General features: G+C 45.1%; 1 protein-coding gene across 2 annotated transcripts in view; it reads left to right on the plus strand.

The window, feature by feature from the left end:
• Positions 1 to 20,642, plus strand: part of LOC134469495 (A-kinase anchor protein 7) — a 100,509-nt gene extending 79,867 nt beyond the window's left edge. The window contains exons 8-9 of one of the 2 annotated variants that reach the window (XM_063223785.1): positions 16,495 to 16,530; positions 20,137 to 20,642. In XM_063223785.1, coding sequence (XP_063079855.1) covers positions 16,495 to 16,530; positions 20,137 to 20,456 — 356 coding nt within the window. In that variant the 3' untranslated portion in view covers positions 20,457 to 20,642. The remainder of the gene's footprint in view (positions 1 to 16,494; positions 16,531 to 20,136) is intronic. The other variant, XM_063223786.1, reaches the window with a different exon arrangement.
• Positions 20,643 to 21,031: the final 389 nt, after the last annotated feature.

A 21,031-nucleotide genomic window follows, 5' to 3' on the forward strand; every position in this document is an offset into this window, starting at 1 on the left:
TTCAAACATATATAAAAATACTACAGAGTTGAAACAACATACGTTTGAAAGTGCTTATGTCCCTTAAAAATAATGTTGTCATTAATCTGTGCAACTGATATAGAAAATGTGATTGTTGAGCTTCATAAGTAGGATTTTATGATTCACTGTGATACAGACTGACACATTTTTCATTATAAATCCCTGTAACGTCTGATTTGAATTTAGTCACCCTCCTTACACAAGACTTCCCTCTCCAGAGATAATCCCTAGTGTCTGTTCATAGGATTTTTCCAACACATAAGGGATCAATAGCACAAAAACACTTTCAAAACAGTCAACCGTGTTACTCAACTGTGTTACGGTCAACAGTGCAGGGGAACAAGTCGGCACTTTTTTAGGAGAAAAAACAGAGCAGACAAACCCATCTCCCTAGAACACAAATTATTTTGTTTGTCTATCAATATGGAAATAAATAGGCAAAAACATACTCCTCCTCAACTGTCAAAGCTGATGCGTAACACCATTGATGTTAACACGGCTTGACATTTCAGCCATTTTCATGGTGTTGTGCTTACTGAGGACCTCAGAAGTTCCACCACAACACCTCAATCAATTCATGTATTTGTATGCTTTATCTGTGTTTTTCTACATGTGATTTCTAATTCAGACTCTTATGAATATGTTGATAACACAGTTGACAGGCAATTTTCCCGCTATGAGAACATGAAAAAAGAATGGATTAAATTATGGAAGAATGGAGCTCAAAACTTACCAAAAAGTCTTCCCTGCCAAAGAGGATATGACATCACGTGATGCTATTCATATGGCCGAAGACCAAACAAACCACTACTGATTTATGGAGGGGGTTTCAGACCGTAACACGGTTAACACAGTTTTCGTGGACACCCACAAAATGGCAAATTTCATGTATAATGGAAAGCTCAATGGTCTTTCTGACAGATTTGTCATATTGCAGGGCTGATAGTATTCAGGCTCCATGCCTGATATCAGGCTTGACAGAGTTTACAAAAATAAAAACATTGATAATAATTAGTCATTAGGTTATTCTTATCAGAAAGTGTTACAGGTTCGGGGTTTTCTTCTACTATCAGGCTTGAATAATGGTCATACACAGGCTATTAAATGTTTGAATAATGTGTCAAAATAGGCCTATGTTACGTCACTATGCAGTATCTTGTCGTCGTCGTTAGAGCAAGGAAAAAAGTTCAGGCTCAGGATTTTTTTTCACTATCACCCCTGCATATTGTCATGATTACTGTGAATCAACGTTTGCAATTGTCTTGGCCAAAACAAGTTTCTGTACATGCTAATATGAAGACTGAATCTGACATTTGGAAAACAGGACGGCATGAAAACGCCCAAAACCAGTATTAAATATTCATTCTTGCTGAGGGAAATAATGTTATGTCTTGACTGTTTGTATTATATGACAGATAAATGCAGTTAATAGTTAGTGGAATTGGCAAATAAAGTCCACGGACCTAAAAGCGCACACGAATCGTAGAATGACTCACACACATTCTTATACACACATTCTCACGCAATACACAGATACGCACATATACATACACTCTCTCTCTCTCTCTCTCTCTCTCTCTCTCATGCACACACACGCACACACTCACAACTACATACTGATGTGAACACATAAGGACATGCACACACACACACACACACACACACACACACACACACAGGCTGAATAGAGATGGTGCCCTACTTCTGTCCAGTGGTTGAGAAGAGCGGAGGAGAGAGGTGGTGAGGCTGGGAGGGAGCGAGGGAGGGAGGGAGAGAGGGAGAGAGGGAGCGAGGAAGCGAGGAAGTGGGACAGGAGAAGAGTGGGATGGAGAGGAGAGGTGATGCAGGGGGATGACTGTAAAGGTAGAGGAATTTCGGTGTGTGTGTGTGTGTGTGTGTGTGCATGCATGTGTGTGTACATGCATGTGTGTGTGCGCGCGTACCTGTGTGTGTGTGCGTGTGTGCATGCGTGCGTGTATGAAGACCAAGGGTGCTCCATCTCAATGTATCACTTGTCACTTAGATCAGGCATGTGGTCCTGAGGGGTGTCTTGGATGGTGGCGATGGTGTTGGATGGTGGTGGTGTACTTGGTAGCTTGGTAGATTGGTAGTGGTGGTGTACTTAGTAGCTTGGTCGTGGTGGTGGTGTACTTAGTAGCTTGGTAGTGGTGTTGTACTTGGTAGCTTGGTAGTGGTGGTGTAGTTGGTATATTGGTAGTGGTGGTATACTTGGTAGCTTGGTAGTGGTGGTGTGCTTGGTAGTGGTGGTGTTGGATAGGGGTGGTGTAGTTGGTATATTGGTAGTGGTGGTGTAGTTGGTTGCTTGGTCGTGGTGGTGTGTTGGGTAGTGGTGGTGTACATGGTAGCTTGGTCGTGGTGGTGTAGTGAGCAGCTTGGTAGCGGCTGTGTACTTGGTAGCTTGGTAGATTGGTAGTGGTGATGTACGTACTTAGTAGCTTGATAGTGGTGGTGTAGTTGGTAGCTTGGTCGTGGTGGTGGTGGTGTATTTGGTAGCTTGGTAGTGGTGGTGTACTTGGTAGATTGGTAGTGTTGTTGTTTGGAATAGGGGTTGTGTACATGGTAGCTTGGTGGTGGTGGTGTAGTGAGCAGCTTGGTAGCGGCGGTGTGCCTCCTGTCAGCCCCCCGTGGTAAAGGCACAGAGGGAGAGAGGAATGGCAAACACCAGTGTTGGGAGTAACGCTTTCCCAACACTGGCAAACACATTATACCACCATAGGCAGCATAGAGTACAGAGGAGAGGAATGGCCAAACACATTAGGGGTCTGACACACCAAGGCGGTAAAGCGTCGCGGAACGGCCGCGTTTTTTACCGGCGTCAGTGAAAATACATTGAAACATATCTGTCCTTACACACCAACCGGCGGTAGTCGGGCGTCAGCGCTGCATTTGGAAAATAGAACTCGAGCGTATTTTTCACGCCGGCGACCGGCGGTGTCTCATTCAAATGAATGGCAAAGTAGCATGCTAGCTTTGGCTGTGGGGAGGGTTTTGAATGGGACTGGCCGCGCACGCCGACGCTGTCAGTGTGCAAGGCAGAGAAAAGCACGCCGGCCAAAACTAAGCAGAAAGACCGCGTCCGCCCTGCGACCGTTCCGTTCCGCCTTGGTATGTTTTGGCCCTTAGGGGTCTTACACACCAAGGCGGTAAAGCGTCGCGGAACGGCCGCGTTTTTTACCGGCGTCGGTGAAAATACATTGAAACCTATCTGTCCTTACACACCAACCGGCGGTAGTCGGGCGTCAGCGGCGCGGGAGCCGGCTCCGCGCCGCGCTGCATTTAGAAAATAGAACTCCAGCGTATTTTTCACGCCGGCAACCGGCGGTGTCTCATTCAAATGAATGGCAAAGTAGCACGCTAGCTTTAGCTGTGGGGAGGGTTTTGAACAGGACTGGCCGCGCACGCCGACGCTGTCAGTGTGCAAGGCAGAGAAAAGCACGCCGGCCAAAACTAAGCAGAAAGACCGCGTCCGTCCTGCGACCGTTCCGTTCCGCCTTGGTATGTTTTGGCCCTTATAGCACAGGCAGCATAGCCTGATAAACCAGACTAAATGTGGATGTCTAATTTAGTCTGGCCTCGATGCATAATACATCCGAAGATTGTTGATGAGAACAACCTTCCCTCAAAACCCTGCCCGCTTTGATTCAAAACACATCTTTGCGTTGTAATTGGTTTGCCAGATTCATGGCATTCTGGCTTCATTGAATCATTATGCGAGGCCAGACCCACCCGTAGACAAAACATTTTGCCGTCCAGCGGGTGGCGCTGGTTCACCAGGCTACAGGCAGCATAGAGTACGGAGGAGAGGAATGGCCAAACACATCATACCACCACAGGCAGCATAGAGCAGTGTTTCTCAACCAGGGTGCCGGGGAAACATGGCTGATAAATAAATTATGTAATATAATGCATAAGCTTATTTGTCTAAATTAATAAATTAATGCTTAGTCAGTGGAATCTTTCATCTGCCATTTACGCACAATTAAGTAAATTTAGGTCACCCCAGTCAGCTGCAACTTTGAACGTAGGCTGTGTGTCATCTCCTCTAAGCTTGTGTGGTATCGGATGCAATGCCACGTTACAGCTTGTTGGTTTGGGGTGCCTTGACATTTTTCATGAATTGAAAGGGTGCCTTGCCTAAAAAAAGGTTGAGAAACACTGTCATAGAGTACGGAGGAGAGGAATGGCTGACTGACACATAATGCCATAGGCAGCATACATTTCGTAATAGAGGAATGGCTAGCACATTATACTAGCCTGGCGACGCCATCCGATGTACTCCACCCAAAGATTTTGGCACATCGTCTGGCAAAAGCCTCGAGCTCGGTTCTCTCAGTGTTTTAGCTAATCAGCAAACAGTTGAGAGTGCTGACGCAGAACTCAGCTGCAATGTCCGTTACTGATTGGTTAAGGTAACTGTATTCACACTTTCGTTTTGTTATTTGTATGCTTTTGTGATGCTATATCGTAACAGGCATGCTAATAAAGCACAATATGGGCACAATATGGGTTTTAATTTAAATGGTAGAGTAAGATCAGACCATCTCCCCCCCTCCACGGAGACGGATTTCTCTTGGCTTTTGCCAGACTGATTGACGGAGTCATTACAGTCTGCTTTTCTCCCAGGCTAACATTCTACCACAGGCAGGCAGCATACATTACAGTAGTCAGAAATGGCATAATGTACACAAAATGTGCCGTACCGTGCTGCATAGGCAGCAGACTGTCATCATGCTTTAGTGTATGTATCGCACAGTAGTGCATTCAGCGTGTTGGTGCGACGCATTTTGAAGTTAAAGCGTGCTCCTCAACGCAACGGTAAAGCGCTTTCATGCACTTTTGACACGTGAGGTTTGCGCAGTTTTCCCCGCCGTGTCGCCGATTTTGTTTTGTCACAGCGCATTTCTGTTACTAAACGCAAATATTTGCTGTGCCCTAACCAAAACCAGCCCTAAACCTAACCTGTCAGTAAAGCAGTGTTTCTGCTACTTTACTTTTGCCAAGAACATTAGGCGAATTTCTACCTAAATTGTGCCTAAACCAAAACCATCCCTAAACCTAGCCTGTCACAGGGCGTTGTGGAGCACGCCTTAACTTGGAAATGCGTATTGGACACACGTGACTGTGTGCGTGTCATAGATACACCTATGCATGATGGCATGTTGTAGGCAGAGGGCTGGTAAGAAAATATGCCCATGTGCACGAGGGAGGGCAGCTACAGGCTGGAATGCATGAACAGCATCACTGCAGACCAGCATCCAGACCGCAATGCATTACACAGACACGCACACAGGCCAATGTTCTCTCTCTCTCTCTCTCTCTCTCTCTCTCTCTCTCTATCTATCTATCTTTCCCTCCCTCTCTATCTTTCCCCTCCATTTCTCTCTCTCTAACGCCCCCCTCTCTCTCTCTACTCCCCTCTCTCTCTCTCTATCTTTCTCTCAATCTCTATCTTTCTCCTTCTCTATTTCTCTCTCTCTAACGCCCCTCTCTCTCTCTCTCTCTCTCTCTCTCTCTCTTCTCTCTCTCTCTCTCTCCCCCTCTCTACCTCTCTGTCATTCTCTATTTCTCTCTCTCTCTCCTTCTCTCTCTCTCTCTCTCTCTCTCTCTCTCTCTCTCTCTCTCTCTCTCCTTCTCTCTCTCTCTCTCTCTCTCTCTCTCTCTCTCTCTCCACTTCTCTATCTCTCTGTCTCCACTGCCTTGATTTAGTTTCTCTAATGTTTACTGTTGGAATGATCGTAACTTGCGAGCTCAAGGTTCAGGCTTTCAGGCTTTCAGTGAGTGGTGTGGAGGAGCAGAATATGACACACACACACACACACACACACACACACACACACACACACACACACACACACACACACACATACTGCACACACACACACTCTCACAACACACACACAAACCAAACAAACACACACACACACACACACACACACACACACACACACACACACACACACATACTGCACACACACACTCTCACAACACACACACAAACACAAAGACACATGTTGTAAACACAGGCAGTCACAGAAACACACGGACACGCACATACGCTCACACACACTCATGCCACACGGACACGCACATACGCTCACACACACACACTCATGCCACACGGACACGCACACGGACACACTCACACTCACTCGTGGCACTCGCGTTCGTTTGTTTTCCGCTGTTTACATGAGAGCTTCAAGTGGACTCTTCTTACTAGCCAGTGCCCTGGCAATCACACGTTTCAAGCATCTCCCAAGCCCTCGACTAACGAGAAAGGCTTTATTCAGTCGAGAGAGAGGATTATGCACATCCCAGGAAAAGGTGCAGGACAAAGGCTGACTGTGAGTCTGAACACTTAAAGTAGTTTTTTTTAATTATTATTTCATGGCTCCATTATTTCAAGTGTGCAGACTCCTCCATCCGAAAATAACAAGAAAGGCTACCATGGCCATTGACGCCTTTGGCCCGGCCCAGGCCAAGCTGACCGCAACAGCCCCCCTACCTCAATACATATGCGGGTCATTGGCCCAGGAACTTAAGCCCAGGAACTTAAGCCCAGCCCCTGTACCAGTTTATACCGCCTGGGCTAGGCCAGAACTGGGCCAAAGCAAGAACTGTTGTCCAGGTAACAGGTCCTCCTCAGTCCAGTTTATATGTATCAAGGACCCAATTCTGCCCCCCCCCCCTTTCTGCCTGGGCCTCAGATAACTGACCTCCCTGCCCCCACCCGTCAATGTGCCTGAAGGCTACGTACAATGAGGACCATGTCAGAAATGATGAATTGTGTTTGTCTGGTTCTGCTCTTGATTGCAAGAATCGATTTCATCAGAGCAGCTGGCTGTTATTGCAAATTACTATGCCACTGAAATCTTCCCTTGCGCGACCGGTCACAGCCCCCGGAAAAGATCTTCCTCACAGTGGTTTCAAGGACTGATTTTACGGGAACTGTGATCAGCTGTCTTTGCCAATTTCAGCCCATTTGATACACCACCACACTCGTCACTGTAACTTGGGCACTGAGTTGGACACTAGACTCAGGGCTGGATTAAGATAACCTGGGGTCCCTAGGCCACAGGTTGCTGTGGGGCCCCCTGGAGGGCAATTTTCATGACAAATTTACATAGACAGTGTCATAATTATGAGATAGGAATTAAGGACAACATGTCTACCAACTGTACTCAACACCACAGGTGATTGTTTCAATATTGCGTCTTGTCATCATTCTGGAATTTTTCACTCTTGGCCAGTCAGGGGGCCCCTGGCAGGTGGGTGCCCCTAGGCTGCAGCCATATCTAGCCTGTGCGTTAATCCGGCCCTGACTAGACTCCGTCTCCGAGTCGCTGGCCGCAGGGCTGCTGATAGCTTGGGCCTGGTCCGGACCGGGACAGAGTCCTTTGAGAGGCCTGTCAGGCCTTTGAATTAACTAATCATCCAATATGGTTGGTTACTTCAACCCATTTTAGCCTAAGCCCTTTTTGGGAAAAGGTGCCCCCTGCCTATTAAAACCTAAATATCTCAGCCTCCAAAGCACATTCAAACATGAAATGAGTTACATTTAAAAGCCAAGACCCTCCTCTTGCATTGTAATGTGTTCATTCAGCTCTAACATACTAACATAGATAATAAAACAGCTAAAATCTCAAAATCCTGAAAAACCTGTATATGTGTCTCCAGGACACAATGGGTTAATAGGGTACATGTTATTCTTATTCCAGTGAAAGTGGGTAGTGTAGTAAACTGTGCTTTTTACCAGTCAAACATTCAAGAACATATGGCCAGATTCCGGGTGTTCATTTAGAGCCCTGTGCCCCCCATGAACTTAAAAACCCCTTTGCTCCCCCTGTCAGCGTCCCTGACTCTTAGTAGAGAAAGTGCGCTCAACTCCGAAATGTTTCTTACAAGGTCTCTGGGTGCGACCAAACAGCAAAGTTCATTTATATTCATTCATACAGTATATTCATTCGTCAGACGCTGAAGAAGGCTTAGGCTGAAACGTCTGTCTGTCTGCCATGCTAACCCAGTATTAAAACTGCAAGAAACTGATCCGGGAGTGCAGCTTTTTTACTATACAGCGTCCCTGACTGGCCACAGTAACCTTGTGCAGAGTTGGACACCTCCCAGTCACTGGTATTGACCTTGAGCAGACATGGACACTAGACTTGCTCTCCCAGTCACTTAGGCAAGGCTGAGCGGACGTGCGGAGGGGTCAGTGTGCAACAGCCTCAATGCCACATTGGACTCCCTTTACAGCAGTCAGTGTTTCACAACCTTTTGTCTCAACACTTTTTTTTCCTCCCACAATAATAATGTCAGGGACCCAACTCTCAACTGAATTGACAGACAGGCTTGCTTACGCTACAAGTTTTAGGGTGCTGCAAGCTCAGATGTGGTTAGATAACGTTGTAAAATACAGAGGTGGAAAGAGTACAGATTTTTTTTACTCAAGTAAAAGTATCTTTACTTTACCTAAATCCTACTCAAGTAAAAGTAAAAAGTACTCAATGTTTCTTTTTCTTGAGTATCCTCCTCCATAACCAATCTCTTGCTTGGCAATTCATCATCCAATGCATTGATCCAAGATAGTACAATAGTGGAAATGCTGTACCATCCTGCATAATCTTTCATTTCCGGCAGATTGTGGCATTTTTTTGCATGGCATTTTGTCTAATTTTTTACTCCGTACTCAGGCCAGGTTCCAGTGTAATTGAGTAAAGTACTTGGGTCAAAATGTACTCAAGTACAAGTAAAAGTATTCATTTTTAAAACTACTTAAAAAGTACAAAGTACTCATAAAAGCTACTCAAGTACAATACTTGAGTAAATGTAATTAGTTACTTTCCACCCCTGGCAAAATAATGCAGTGAATGTTGTGGCTTTATTGCTTTCATCACGGAATTATCTGTGTTCTCACCTTCAGCATAAGTTACGTCCTTCATCCCTGTTGGCTTGTTATCAGGACCTCTTTATGGTCACCGCACCTCGTGGTAAATAACTTACAGCTGTAGCAGCTTTACTGCGTCGATGGCGGTTGCTTGCGTAAGGCCCCCGTCCCGTGTAGTGGTGCACGTGCTGCTCAACACAACACATGCAGCTGATGCCTGAAGGAGCTGCTAGAAGCCCTGCCGTGGTCAACCGGTAGGGCACTCGTCTGCCATGCGGCTGACCCGGGTTCGATTCCCAGCCCGGGTCCTTTGCCGGCCCTTCCCCGTCTCTCTCTCTCCCCACTCGCTTCCTGTCACCAGCTGCACTGTCCTATCATAAATAATAAAGTAAAAAAGACCAAAAAATAAATAAATAAATGAGCTGCTAAAAGCAGCGTGGAGATGCAGTGTGGCATAAAGGGCAGGATTAAGAGGGCCCGGGGGGGCCTAGGGTACAGGTTGCTTTAGGGCCCCCACGGAAGGCAAATTTTGTAACAAAATTACATCGACTGCGTCATATTTCCAAGCCCAAGACTTGTATTAATATGATTTAAAACCCCTGGTGTAGAATGTTATAACGGAGGCCAACTAGCAGAGTGTGGCGTGGAACGTTGGTAAAAAACCTACCTCCTGAAGCCTCAATACAGTGCGGTAGCGTTGGGCTATCAAACCAGCCCTTTAGCTCAGTGCGCTCGTACTGTGACTCCCACCACCGAACCAATATAGTTGACAAAGTGTCAGGTTCGCGGACCCGAGGGGGCAAACTCTGCAGGAACTCCTTGGTCACTAACAATGACATGGAGTAGGATAGTGTCGTGTAGCATAGAGTGCATTAGTGCAGTGTTTCTCAACCTTTTTTAAGGCAAGTCACCCTTTCGAATCATGAAAAATTTCAAGGCACCCCAAACCAACAAGCCGTAACATGGCATCGCATCCGATACCACACAAGCTTAGAAAAGTAACACATTTGGAGACGTCACACAACCTACGTTCAAAGTTGCAGCTGACTGGGGCGACCTACAGTATATTTACTTTATTGTGCGTAAATGGCAGATGAAAGATTCCACTGACTAGCATTAACTAATCATTTTAGACAAATATATATGTTACATTATTTATTTATCAGCCACGTTTCCGCGGCACCCCAGGGTGCCCCGGCACCCCTGTCGAGAAACACTGCATTAGTGTACTGTTGAGCTGCACAATTGTAATTGATAATTGTGATGTTTTTGTTTAAAAATGCGGACTAGGCTGAACAAGCACTACAAACATTCTTAACTGTTTGTACAAGTGAATTATAAGACATGTGTTGTGCAAAATCAATCATTGTTAGGCTAGGCTATGTCTTTCTTGTAGACAATAAGGCCTTTGTTATTCATTTGTATTAGGCCTAGTAATAATACTAATAGTAGGCCCTTCACACATTTCTCACTTGTGCAGACGGTCATTAGTATCAGTGACTAACATGTGATTCCTATTGTAAAGTGCTATCCTGATTATACAGTTACAGTGCTGAACCATATGTTTGTATCTCGCATCTGAACCTCCTGTAAGGCATCGCTGGCTCTTGCATCAGCCCCTGTGATGTGAGGCACATGCGGCCAGCTGACACGCAGATGAGTTGCCAGAGGCAGCGTGGAGACACACAGTAGCATAGCATAGCATAGAATAGCATGGAGACACACCGTAGCATAGCATAGAATAGCCAGCCTAGCATGATTTGTTTTGATTTGATGTGATTTGACATTGTTTATTGACAAAGCAGAAGGTTGAAATAAAATAGAACATGTACATTGCACACATGTCAAAAGGGGAACACATAAAGCTCAATTGAGCTTATTTCCATTGCGGTCCTTGAATAAAAAAAAAATCCATAAAAGTTTATGCCAGAGTAAAAACAATTTAGCATAGCATTCAGTTATAGTAGCAGTAGTAGTAGCACAGTGAGCTAGAAAATTCTGCCAGTGAATCACAGTCCACTGCAGTTCTCACACCCACTCATTTACATTTTTGACATTTTGTCATTTTATAAAATCATTGCTATCAAGTAGTTGCCGTGTAAGTGAACAGAATTTTGGGAGGGCTTTTTTTTCGGGAAGTGCATGCAGTATGTTTCTTGGTACAGCCCTATGCCACCTCACCACCCTGTTCCATTCTCCTCATCTGACCTCAACAGTGATTGGCCGATAAGGGACAAGGGGGAGGGGCAACTTCCCCTCAGGAGGACGCTGTTGTTGCTCCTCCTTCCTCCGGAAATGCCATCCCAAACACACACACACACACACTCACACACACACACACACAGACAAACACATACACACACAAAAAGAGACAAACACACAAGCACAATCAAACATGCACATGCAAACACACACCCGCAAACTCAATGCACACAGACACACACACCACCACCACACACGAATGTAGGCACACATACACACACACACACACACACACACACACACACACACCACCATCACACACCAATGTAGGCACAACCACATACACAACCCTAACGCAGACACACCTCCCCAGCTCCCCACCTCCCCACCTCCCCCACCCCACCACTCCTGTGTCTCCTGCTCTGTGCTTCCGAGTGCGTAATTAGCCGCTAATTAGCGCTGATAAGCAAATAAGGAAATTAGCCTTGCATGAAGAGAAGACACCGGAGCAGCTCAGATGGGATGCTTTTTCTTTTTTCATTCAAGTGCACAACATGTTAGGGACTAACGTTTCGATGGCAAGCCATCTTCATCAGAGTCCAGAGTTGGACTAATAATTCATTATGACTCTGATGAAGATGGCTTGCCATTGAAACGTTAGTCCCTAACATGTTGTGCACTTGAATTAAAAAGAAACAGCATCCCATCTGAGCTGCTCCAGTGTCTTCTCTTCATTCAAGATTACCTGCCTCCCTCCCGTTGATGCACCAGATGTAAAACCAGAAGCGCGTGGAACCCCTTTTTTTGTTGATTACAAAGAAATTAGCCTCTCTGGTTGGTGGCTCAGACGGCCTGCTCTCGTCTCTGACGGCCTTTATTAGCGCTAGACAGGAGGCAGTTACACGCAGGTCCGGATTGATGCACAGGCTAGATATGGCTGAACCAGGCTAGATATGGCATGGCCACCTGCCATGGGGCCCCTGATTGGCCAAAAGTGGAAAAATTGCCGAATTGTGACAAGATGCAATATTGAAAAAATGCATGTGTCGTGTTGAGTACAGTTGGTGGACATGTTATTCTTAAGTCCTCCCTCGTAATTATGATACTGTCTATGTACATTTGTGCTAAATGTACCTTCCGGGGGGGCCCACAGAAACTTGTTTCCTAGGGCCCCCCAGGTCATCTTAATCCAGCCCTGGTTACACGGCATCCGGTCCCCTACTGCTCCAGAACTGGGCCTGGTGCTGCTCACACCACCCTCAGATGTCTACTAATATCTGCTACTGAGGCCTTGTTACACATGTTACATGCAGTTATCCCTTTAATAATGTATCCGTTTACACATTTCACAGCATGAGAATAATCACACTATCGCCAGAGGTGCACATTACAATCGCTATTGTGAGGTGTGGATTTTAGAAATCTGTTCTTAAAGCTTCAGTTTTTAAAAATGTCCATGTTAGGGAGCTTACTTTCATGTTAGAATTGAGATCTACCTTTGGTCGTTTAGCATGATTGAGGCCAAGAGTAAATTGCTTAGTATCACCAGAACTGCCATCATGTGTATGAGAACGTTTTGTTTCTTTTTTTTCGGTTGTAAGTCAAGGCTTGTAAACACAATGTCTAACCACAGGTTTGTAGTGTGTAATCACGCTTTCACTTTGTGGACCAGAAGGTCGCCGTTGACTTTGAATCACTTCTGCTTACTTTAGAGTGGGCAGCAGTGCCATGCTGAGACTTACAAAATACAAAATGGGAGTTTCCCAAGTGGGCTTAGTTTCAATTTGTTTCGCTTTCAAAATACAAAATGTACTGTCTGCGTAGACGTGAAACATGCTCTTCCAAAGTATTTTTTGTGGCACTTTTGGTACCTTTATTCCGTTAATTGTAATACTCTGGAGTAGGTGGGGACATGGAAGGAAGAGAAGCAAGAGATACAATGATGAATGGGGACTGGGGAAATAGATTTTTTTGGGACCCTGGTCCAAACCTTAAAGGGACACTGTGTGAGATTTTTACTTGTTTATTTCCAGAATTCATGCTGCCCATTCACTAATGTTTCCTTTTTCATGAATACTTACCACCACCATCAAATTCTAAGTATTCATTATGACTGGAAAAATTGCACTTTTCATGCATGAAAAGGGGGATCTTCTCCATGGTCCGCCATTTTGAATTTCCATTTTTAACTGCAAAAATGACTGTATTTGGGCCATACTAGAAAATATTTGTTTATTACTCAGTAAACTTTCAAATTTGGCAATAGGTAACCCAGTTTCAATAAGCAGCATAGTTGCAGTACCTTTTTTGACCATTTCCTGCACAGTGTCCCTTTAACTCGTCTCATTTACTGTAATCAGAGTGAAGCCCTCAGTCTGATGACAGGGACGAGGAAGCCGTGCTGTGTGTCTATGGGAAACTTTATCTAGAATCAGACTCTTTTCTTCTTGTTGTTTTATAGTAGCATTTTGGTGGGCTTTATTAGGGTTGTATAAGGTGAGAGGAGATGTGGAGATAGAGAGGGATAGAGAGAGATGTGGTGGGACCAGTGCTGCCAGATGTACGATAATTATCGTATTTGTAGTAATTAGTAATTATCGTATTTGTAGTAATTAGTAAGTATCGTATTTGTAGCAATTAGTAATTATCGTATTTGTAGCAATTAGTAATTATCGTATTTGTAGTAATTAGTCATTATCGTATTTGTAGCAATTAGTAATTATCGTATTTGTAGTAATTAGTAATTATCGTATTTGTAGTAATTAGTAAGTATCGTATTTGTAGCAATTAGTAATTATCGTATTTGTAGCATATGTTTGTCTTCAGTACGATCAAAAACACATGCTGTGGCGATAATTTCATTCAGTTGACTAAAAGCAGCCACAATATGTTTTTCTCAAAAGCCCCCAAAAACCATAGTTTTGAGATTTTGGTACAATAGTTCCAATGTATCCATCTGGCAACAGTGGGTAGGGTTGACCCAGGCCAGACTCGAACCCGGGTCCCCCGTGGGCATGCAGGGGCGTTAACACACTGCGCCTCAGACACCCCCTCTTATTTTATTCTGTTGGTGAATCCACATCAGGAATTCACAAAGTGCTCGTGAAAGGTGTGTGTGTGTGTGTGCGTGTGCGCGTGTGCGTGTGTGTGTGCGTGTGTGTGTGTGTGTGGAGGAGGTGGATGATAAGGCACATCAGCATTGACTCTTGGTTGGTTGATATTGACATTGGCCCCTTTGCAGCTTGTTTCTCGATCATTCACGCTTCAGCAAACATTGTTAAGGACAGCACACGGACACACATGACATGATCATTGGCACACCCACTTGCTTGCTGGCAACTGAAGCTACAGTAGTTTACTTGTAACTTCAATATCAAACATGACAGAATTGATGTTGATATGAAGTGTTTTAATATTTTCTCACTTAAAGGGGTATGCCACTATTTTGGGGCTTAATACAGTTAAAATCGTTGGCCAGAGTTTATTAATGTGATAAAGTGTCTTATTTTTCATGTTAAGCGTTGTCTTGCTTTAAGACAAGTTAAAAGAGGGAGCATGTCCCTAAGCTAGTGAAAGTCAATGGATCCGTGTACTGTAGCATGCTACATGCTACAGTGATCCATTGACTTTCACTAGCTTCGCTACATACTCCCTCTTTTAACTTGTCTTAAAACAAGACAACGCTTAACATGAAAAATAAGACACTTTACCACCATTATAAACTCTGGCCAACGATTTTAACTGTATTAAGCCCCAAAATAGTGGCATACCCCTTTAACAAACTGTGTGGCTGTGCGTCAGCATGACTAGAACAATGACAAGAACAAGAGTGTCATTTTTAACTGCAGCTGTATCTGACAGTGATTTAAATCACAATGACAAGAACAAGAGTGTCATTTGTAACTGCAGCTGTATCTGACAGTGATTTAAATCACAATTATTGATGTCAGTTTCCCATGTTATTGGGAGCTCAGCTGCAAGGTCATACAAACATCCCTCCTACTAAATGCTTAGACAGATGAGTAAGTTAACCTTGTGAATGTGTTGAGAGAGAGGGACAGAGAGAGACAGAGAGAGAGAGAGAGGTGGGTGTCAACAAAACCATAAATTCATGGTGTAAGTACAACACAAGGACATGATAATACAGAGTACAGAGTTAACTCATCATAAGGCAAGTACAAAGGTCTACTGGTTACTCAGATAGGTTACCTGTTTTGGAAGGACACAATGTTTTTACTGTTACTCTTGACATCTCTGGTTCGAGAAGACCATTCTGATTCTGAGGTCTTGTTTGGTTCTAGATTGTCAACTATGTTCTGATGTCTTGGTTCTGGAGTGCTATTTCTCAAAATATATACTTAACTAAGTGTTGAGATCCAACTTTGTCCGTGTGCTACATATTCAGCTCAATTTAAAAAAAAGTTCTCAGTCAGAGATGAGAAGTGGCATGTGGTTGTTTTTAATCTAAAAGTTCATAAGGGTTGGAGCAGGCGTCACCCAACAGTTTTTCTCTTCCTTTTTAAGGGTGCTGACCAAAATATTGTAAGACTGAAAAATGAAAAAAGGTCGCACCATGCATAGGTTTCTTTATTACACAGACGCGTTTCGGCGTTCTGCCTTCCTCAGTGTAATAAAGAAACCTATGCATGGTGCGACCTTTTTTTCATTTTTCTGTTGTTTTTAATCTATAAATGAGTTTCCTTAGTGGTGTACCGTAGAGCTGCTGTGTTGTGCTGCTCCATGCTCTCTCCTTATTCTCTGACGTTCCAGTTTTTTTTTTACTATAAAATTGATGTCCTCATTGATGTACGCTGCAGTATGGCCATTGTAATATTGTATTCGCAGATGTTTCCCGATGGTGGAGGTTTTTAAGAGACTCGAATGATGGGTCAATATCTTAATCAGAACCAAACCGTCTCTTCCCGCAATGAAAAATAAAACCCCACTGATCAAATCCTCATCAAATCACACACATCACTACGTGTCTGCATCCAATCTTGAGCAAATTTAATGATAATAATAGCATACAGAATGGACGAATAAACCTCTAATCAATCAGTCAAGGGTATGAGCTATCCAGCGACTGACTGTCTGATTGTGCTATAGGCCTCCCTGATTCAGTCCCAGTGTCTAATCTGTTGGCATTGTTGGAGTGGGCTGATCATTATGCTGATCATTATGAGGCCGACCGCCGAACACACTCACGGGACGATCAAGAGCGCCGCCCGCCGCGTGATTAAAAATGACGACGGGATTAAAAATGACGACGTGATTAAAAATGACGACGGGATTAAAGTGTTGTGGGCGACAGTGACAGTGAGTGACAATGGCTGTGGCTGTGCCCTAAATGGATGTTGTTTGTCTTGCAGATCTTACTCAAAGAGCTCGTCGGGTCTCAAGGACAAGTACGTGTTTTTGTTTTGTTTTCTCGTAGGATACAAGGACCCACCACTCACAACCCCCCCCCAACCCCCCCCCCCCCAACCCCTTCCACTTTCGCTCACTACCCCCCCCATGCCCTCCTTGAACACCCCTTCACCCACCCCTGTACCCTCGACCAATCCCCTTCACACACCCCTGTGCCCTCGAACAATCCCCTTCACCCACCCCTGTACCCTCGACCATTCCCCTTCACCCAGCACTGTACCCTCGACCAAACCCTAGTGTGACACTTGTGTCCTTTTGATGTTAGCCCTCTTCTCCATAGAAGCCACTGTTATGTAGCTGTCGCGCAGCCATAGAAACATACAAACACAGGCACTGAGCTAACGCAAACTACTTCAACAGACTGCGTTTGTGTGTGAGCGACAGCTGTGTTGTCTTGATCCAATCCTGCATAACCGTAAAGTCCCATTTTTCCCCATTTCTTTTTCCCAACAAGTGCCTCTCGTGTGAGCTGTAGAATTCAAGATATTTCAATTAGGACTTGTGCCTTCTTTGCACAAAGGAAATTCCACGAAACACCAACATAAAAACAAAACTATTTGTAATGCAAAAGGGGCAACCGTGGCCTATTGGTTAGGGAGGTGGCCTTAAGATCAGAGGTTTGCGGGTTCGAATTCCACCTCTCCTCTCCCTACACCTCCACCCATGGCTTAAGTGCCTTTAAGCAAGGCACCTAACAGGGACTGTAACCAATACCTTTAAATAACTGAAATTTGCTTAGGATAGAAGTGTCAGCTAAGTGTAATGAAATAATGTAATAAAAATAATAAGAAAAACAGGTAACACCTTATTTTAAGTGGCCTTAGAGTGCACTTACCCATTAGGTAGAGTGGAATAAATGGTGTAATAATATGTAAATACAACAGTAGTCATATATTTTGTGTATCTACATACCATAATGACTATAATGACCATAATGTACTATGAAGTGGTTTTATAATACTTTGCCAAAGGAATTAATTCGTCCAGGGAGGCAGAGGGCTGAACTGTGGCCCAAGGCACCCTTGGTATATCTAGATACACACAATACATGTTGTGAGTATGATACAATAACATGTACTACAGCTGCATTGCACTGTACCTAATGAGTAAGTACACTGTAATAAGTACACTGTAATAAGTACACTGTAATTAAAGGCCCGCCCCTTTAAAAAAGTGTTACCGAAAAGGAAAAAAAAGATGTTCATTGCTGCCATTGACATCTACACCCCCTCACTATCCCCTGGCCTCCCTTCACCAGACAGTAGCCCCCACACACACCCCACCAGGAGCCCCCACACCCCCACTGATGACCAGCCTGGACTCATCACAGTAGTTACAATCCAGTGCCAATAAATTCCAAATGACCCGGTTTTACCTTTCCAATTCAACCAGGTGATTCGATTGTTAGGTTGAACGATCAATTGGTTTGAATTGGGCCGGCAAAATCTGGTCATGTGGAATATGTGGCACTGGATTGTAAACAAATGAATCCAGGATGCCCATCACTGCCTAGCAGTGGTGTAGTCTACGTAGAATGCAGGTATATGGAGTATAACCACTTCAAAAATTCAGGGATTTCAGTATATCCACTTAAAATTGATTGAGCCATTATTTAGAATAGCACAAATATATACTGTATTCCCCCTTCAAATAATGCTCAAATATACAGTATACCCACCATAAAAAAGTAGACTACACCAGTGGTTCTTAACCTTGTTTTCTGAACGCACCCCCTTAGCTGTTCCCAAGACAAGCTGTGCACCCCCATTCCAAATGTCTACACGTGTATACGCACCAAAAAAATGATTTAAGTGATTAATTACAATGATTCTTACTTTAGACATTAACCAATACTTTAATGAATTTACATGGGGACGAAAACATTTTTAAATTTGGTCTTAATTTGGCCTAATTATAATGTTTGGAAGCAGAATTTTGGTCATAACCTCAACACAAACAAAATTCCGCGCACCCCCTGAAATCTCTGGCGCACCCCCAGGGGGTGCCCGCACCCCAGGTTAAGAACCACTGGACTACACCACTGCCGCCTAGTACCCACTTCTCCCCTTGATGTCCACTCCTCTATACATACAGTAAAAATGTCCTGCGCTTACCGTGTGACTTACTGTGCATGCAACTTCCATGGTCTTACTAGCTGTGTCTTGCAAGCAGTGATCAGAGTGCAGTTAGTGTCACCACCTGTCCCCGTTTTCCCTGATTGTTCCAGTTTTTAATGGGGGTATCAGGCTGTAAAAAGACATGGTAGAGTCAAGAAAACATGGTACTGCAACAGTGACTCCTGTATGACTATGGACATTTAAAAAAAAAAAGAAATAAAAAAAACTAAAACAAACAGTGAATCCTACTGTGGAAATGCAGGCACTGAGTTAACACACTGTGCTAATGTGTCAGAGGCAGCACTGGGAGGCTACGCAGTCTTGCTCTCTTGCTCCAGATAAAAGTCTTCATAACCATGCAGTGTAGTGCCGGTCTATCTCCTGCCTTGTTCCCAAGTAGTAGTTATCCCTCATGTCACCAGTGAAAGCATGATTGTCTTTGCATAAAGCAAGTTGCATAAGTCAAGCATGTAAAAAAAAAAAAAACACAGACTTTGTGTGAGACTGTACACAATGAAGATGTTGCAATGTGTTGCGAGAGAGAGAGAGAGCGAGAGAGAGAGAGAGAGAGAGAGAGAGAGAGAGAGAGAGAGAGAGAGAGAGAGAGAGATTCTACCCAAAAATAAAGCTGTTGTAATGTGTGTATCTCTCAAAAAGAAGGGAGGGCAGGTCTCAGAGGATGCAATTGAGCAGAAAGAGAGCGAGAGTGAGAGTTTAAAAAAAATCTAAACCCATCCACCACCACCACCACGAATGGAGGACTTAAAAAAAAAAAAATCTTTGTCTTTTTTTGTATCTCTGCTTTTTAATTCCATGTATTTCTTTCACATCGTATAACATAATAACATAGCTCCAAAATGTAATCAAACATCAGGTTAATCATACAGAGGCCATAATAAACAAAAGTAAAAATAGATAATAAACAGTAACAGTGAGAGAATGAGTTTGCAAAAGGTTTGCAGGTTTTAACAGAGACCAGATAGCGCAGGGCCTGCACTGCAGTTGAGTGTGTGTGGCCCTGGTGATGAGGCGCTGTTGATTGGATACAGGGTGCTCCGCCTCTTCCTGTCCAATAGGCACCACTGACAGACATGCATTTCCTCTTCCCCTCCTCTCTCCCCGTTTGGTATTTGTGTGTGTGTGTGTGTGTGTGTGCGTGCGTGCGTGCGTGCGTCCGTGTGTCCGTCCGTGTGTGTGTGTGTGTGTGTGTGTGTGTGTGTGTGTGTGTGTGTGTGTGTGTGTGTGTGCGTGCGTGCGTGCGTCCGTCCGTCCGTGTGTGTCTGTGCGTACGTGTGTGTCCGTGTGTGTCCGCATCTGTGTGTGTGTGTATGTCTGTGTCTGCGTCCGTCTGTCTGTCTGCGTGCGTGCGTGCGTGCGTGCGTGCGTGCGTGCGTGCGTGCGTGCGTGCGTGTGTGTGTGTGTGTGTGTGTGTGTGTGTGTGCGTGCGTGCGTGTGCGTGTGCTGTAGGTGCGCGTAAGCCGGCCGACGAGGAGGAGTTGGCGCGCGTGAGTCGCCGCGTGGTGGACGAGGCGGTGCAGCGGGCGGTGCAGCAGTACCTGGAGGAGACGCAGGAGACGGAGACGGAGACGCAGCACAGCAACGGGGACGCGCCCCCCCCTAAAGAGGCCCCCGCCAGCCCCAACGCCAACAGCACTAACACCCCCACCGGCAACAACCCCAACGCCACCACCACCACCACCATGCCATCATCCACATCACCCACGGCCACACAGCAGCAGCAGCAGCAGCAGCAGCCTCCCACCATCAACGCCAATGCCAACAAGTGACCTCTGTTATTGCTATTGGGCAGCGATCAGCCACCACAGCATAGCGCCCCCTGCAGTACCGGATGCCCACGCCCGTCGTCCAGACGTCACGCCAAGTAAACACCTGACTGGCGCTCGGAGCCGCTGCTGGCTGCTTTGATCGACCAAGGGCCCAGGACAAAGTCATCTGGAAGGAAAGCCCCCCCCCCTCCTCCTCCTCTCAATACATACAATGTAATGGGGACCCAATTCTGGGCCCCCCCTCCTCTCCCCTGGGCCCAGGACAACTGACCACCTTTGTCGTCCCCCCCCCCCCCCCCCTGTCAGCTTCTCTGCTGCTGCTGCTGCTGCTCTCCTGTGATGGTGGTGGGCTGCTAGCCTGATTATCATCGACTTTCAAATCTCTTCGGGACTTGGTCTGACCAAGAGCATAACAATTAACATTTCCCAAACGGCGTTTCCCAAACGGCCTCCCTTGCTTTGCTCATGATTGTTTGCTTCCAAACAAAGTGGGAGGAGTTCCCGTATTTGCGGGAACTCAGAAAGTACTTGCATTGCTCTTGACCTGACTGGTAGCAACGCTGAAGCTGTTGCGT

This window comes from Engraulis encrasicolus, chromosome 18, assembly GCF_034702125.1.
Source record: "Engraulis encrasicolus isolate BLACKSEA-1 chromosome 18, IST_EnEncr_1.0, whole genome shotgun sequence".
In the NCBI taxonomy this organism is placed as follows: Eukaryota; Metazoa; Chordata; class Actinopteri; order Clupeiformes; family Engraulidae; genus Engraulis; species Engraulis encrasicolus.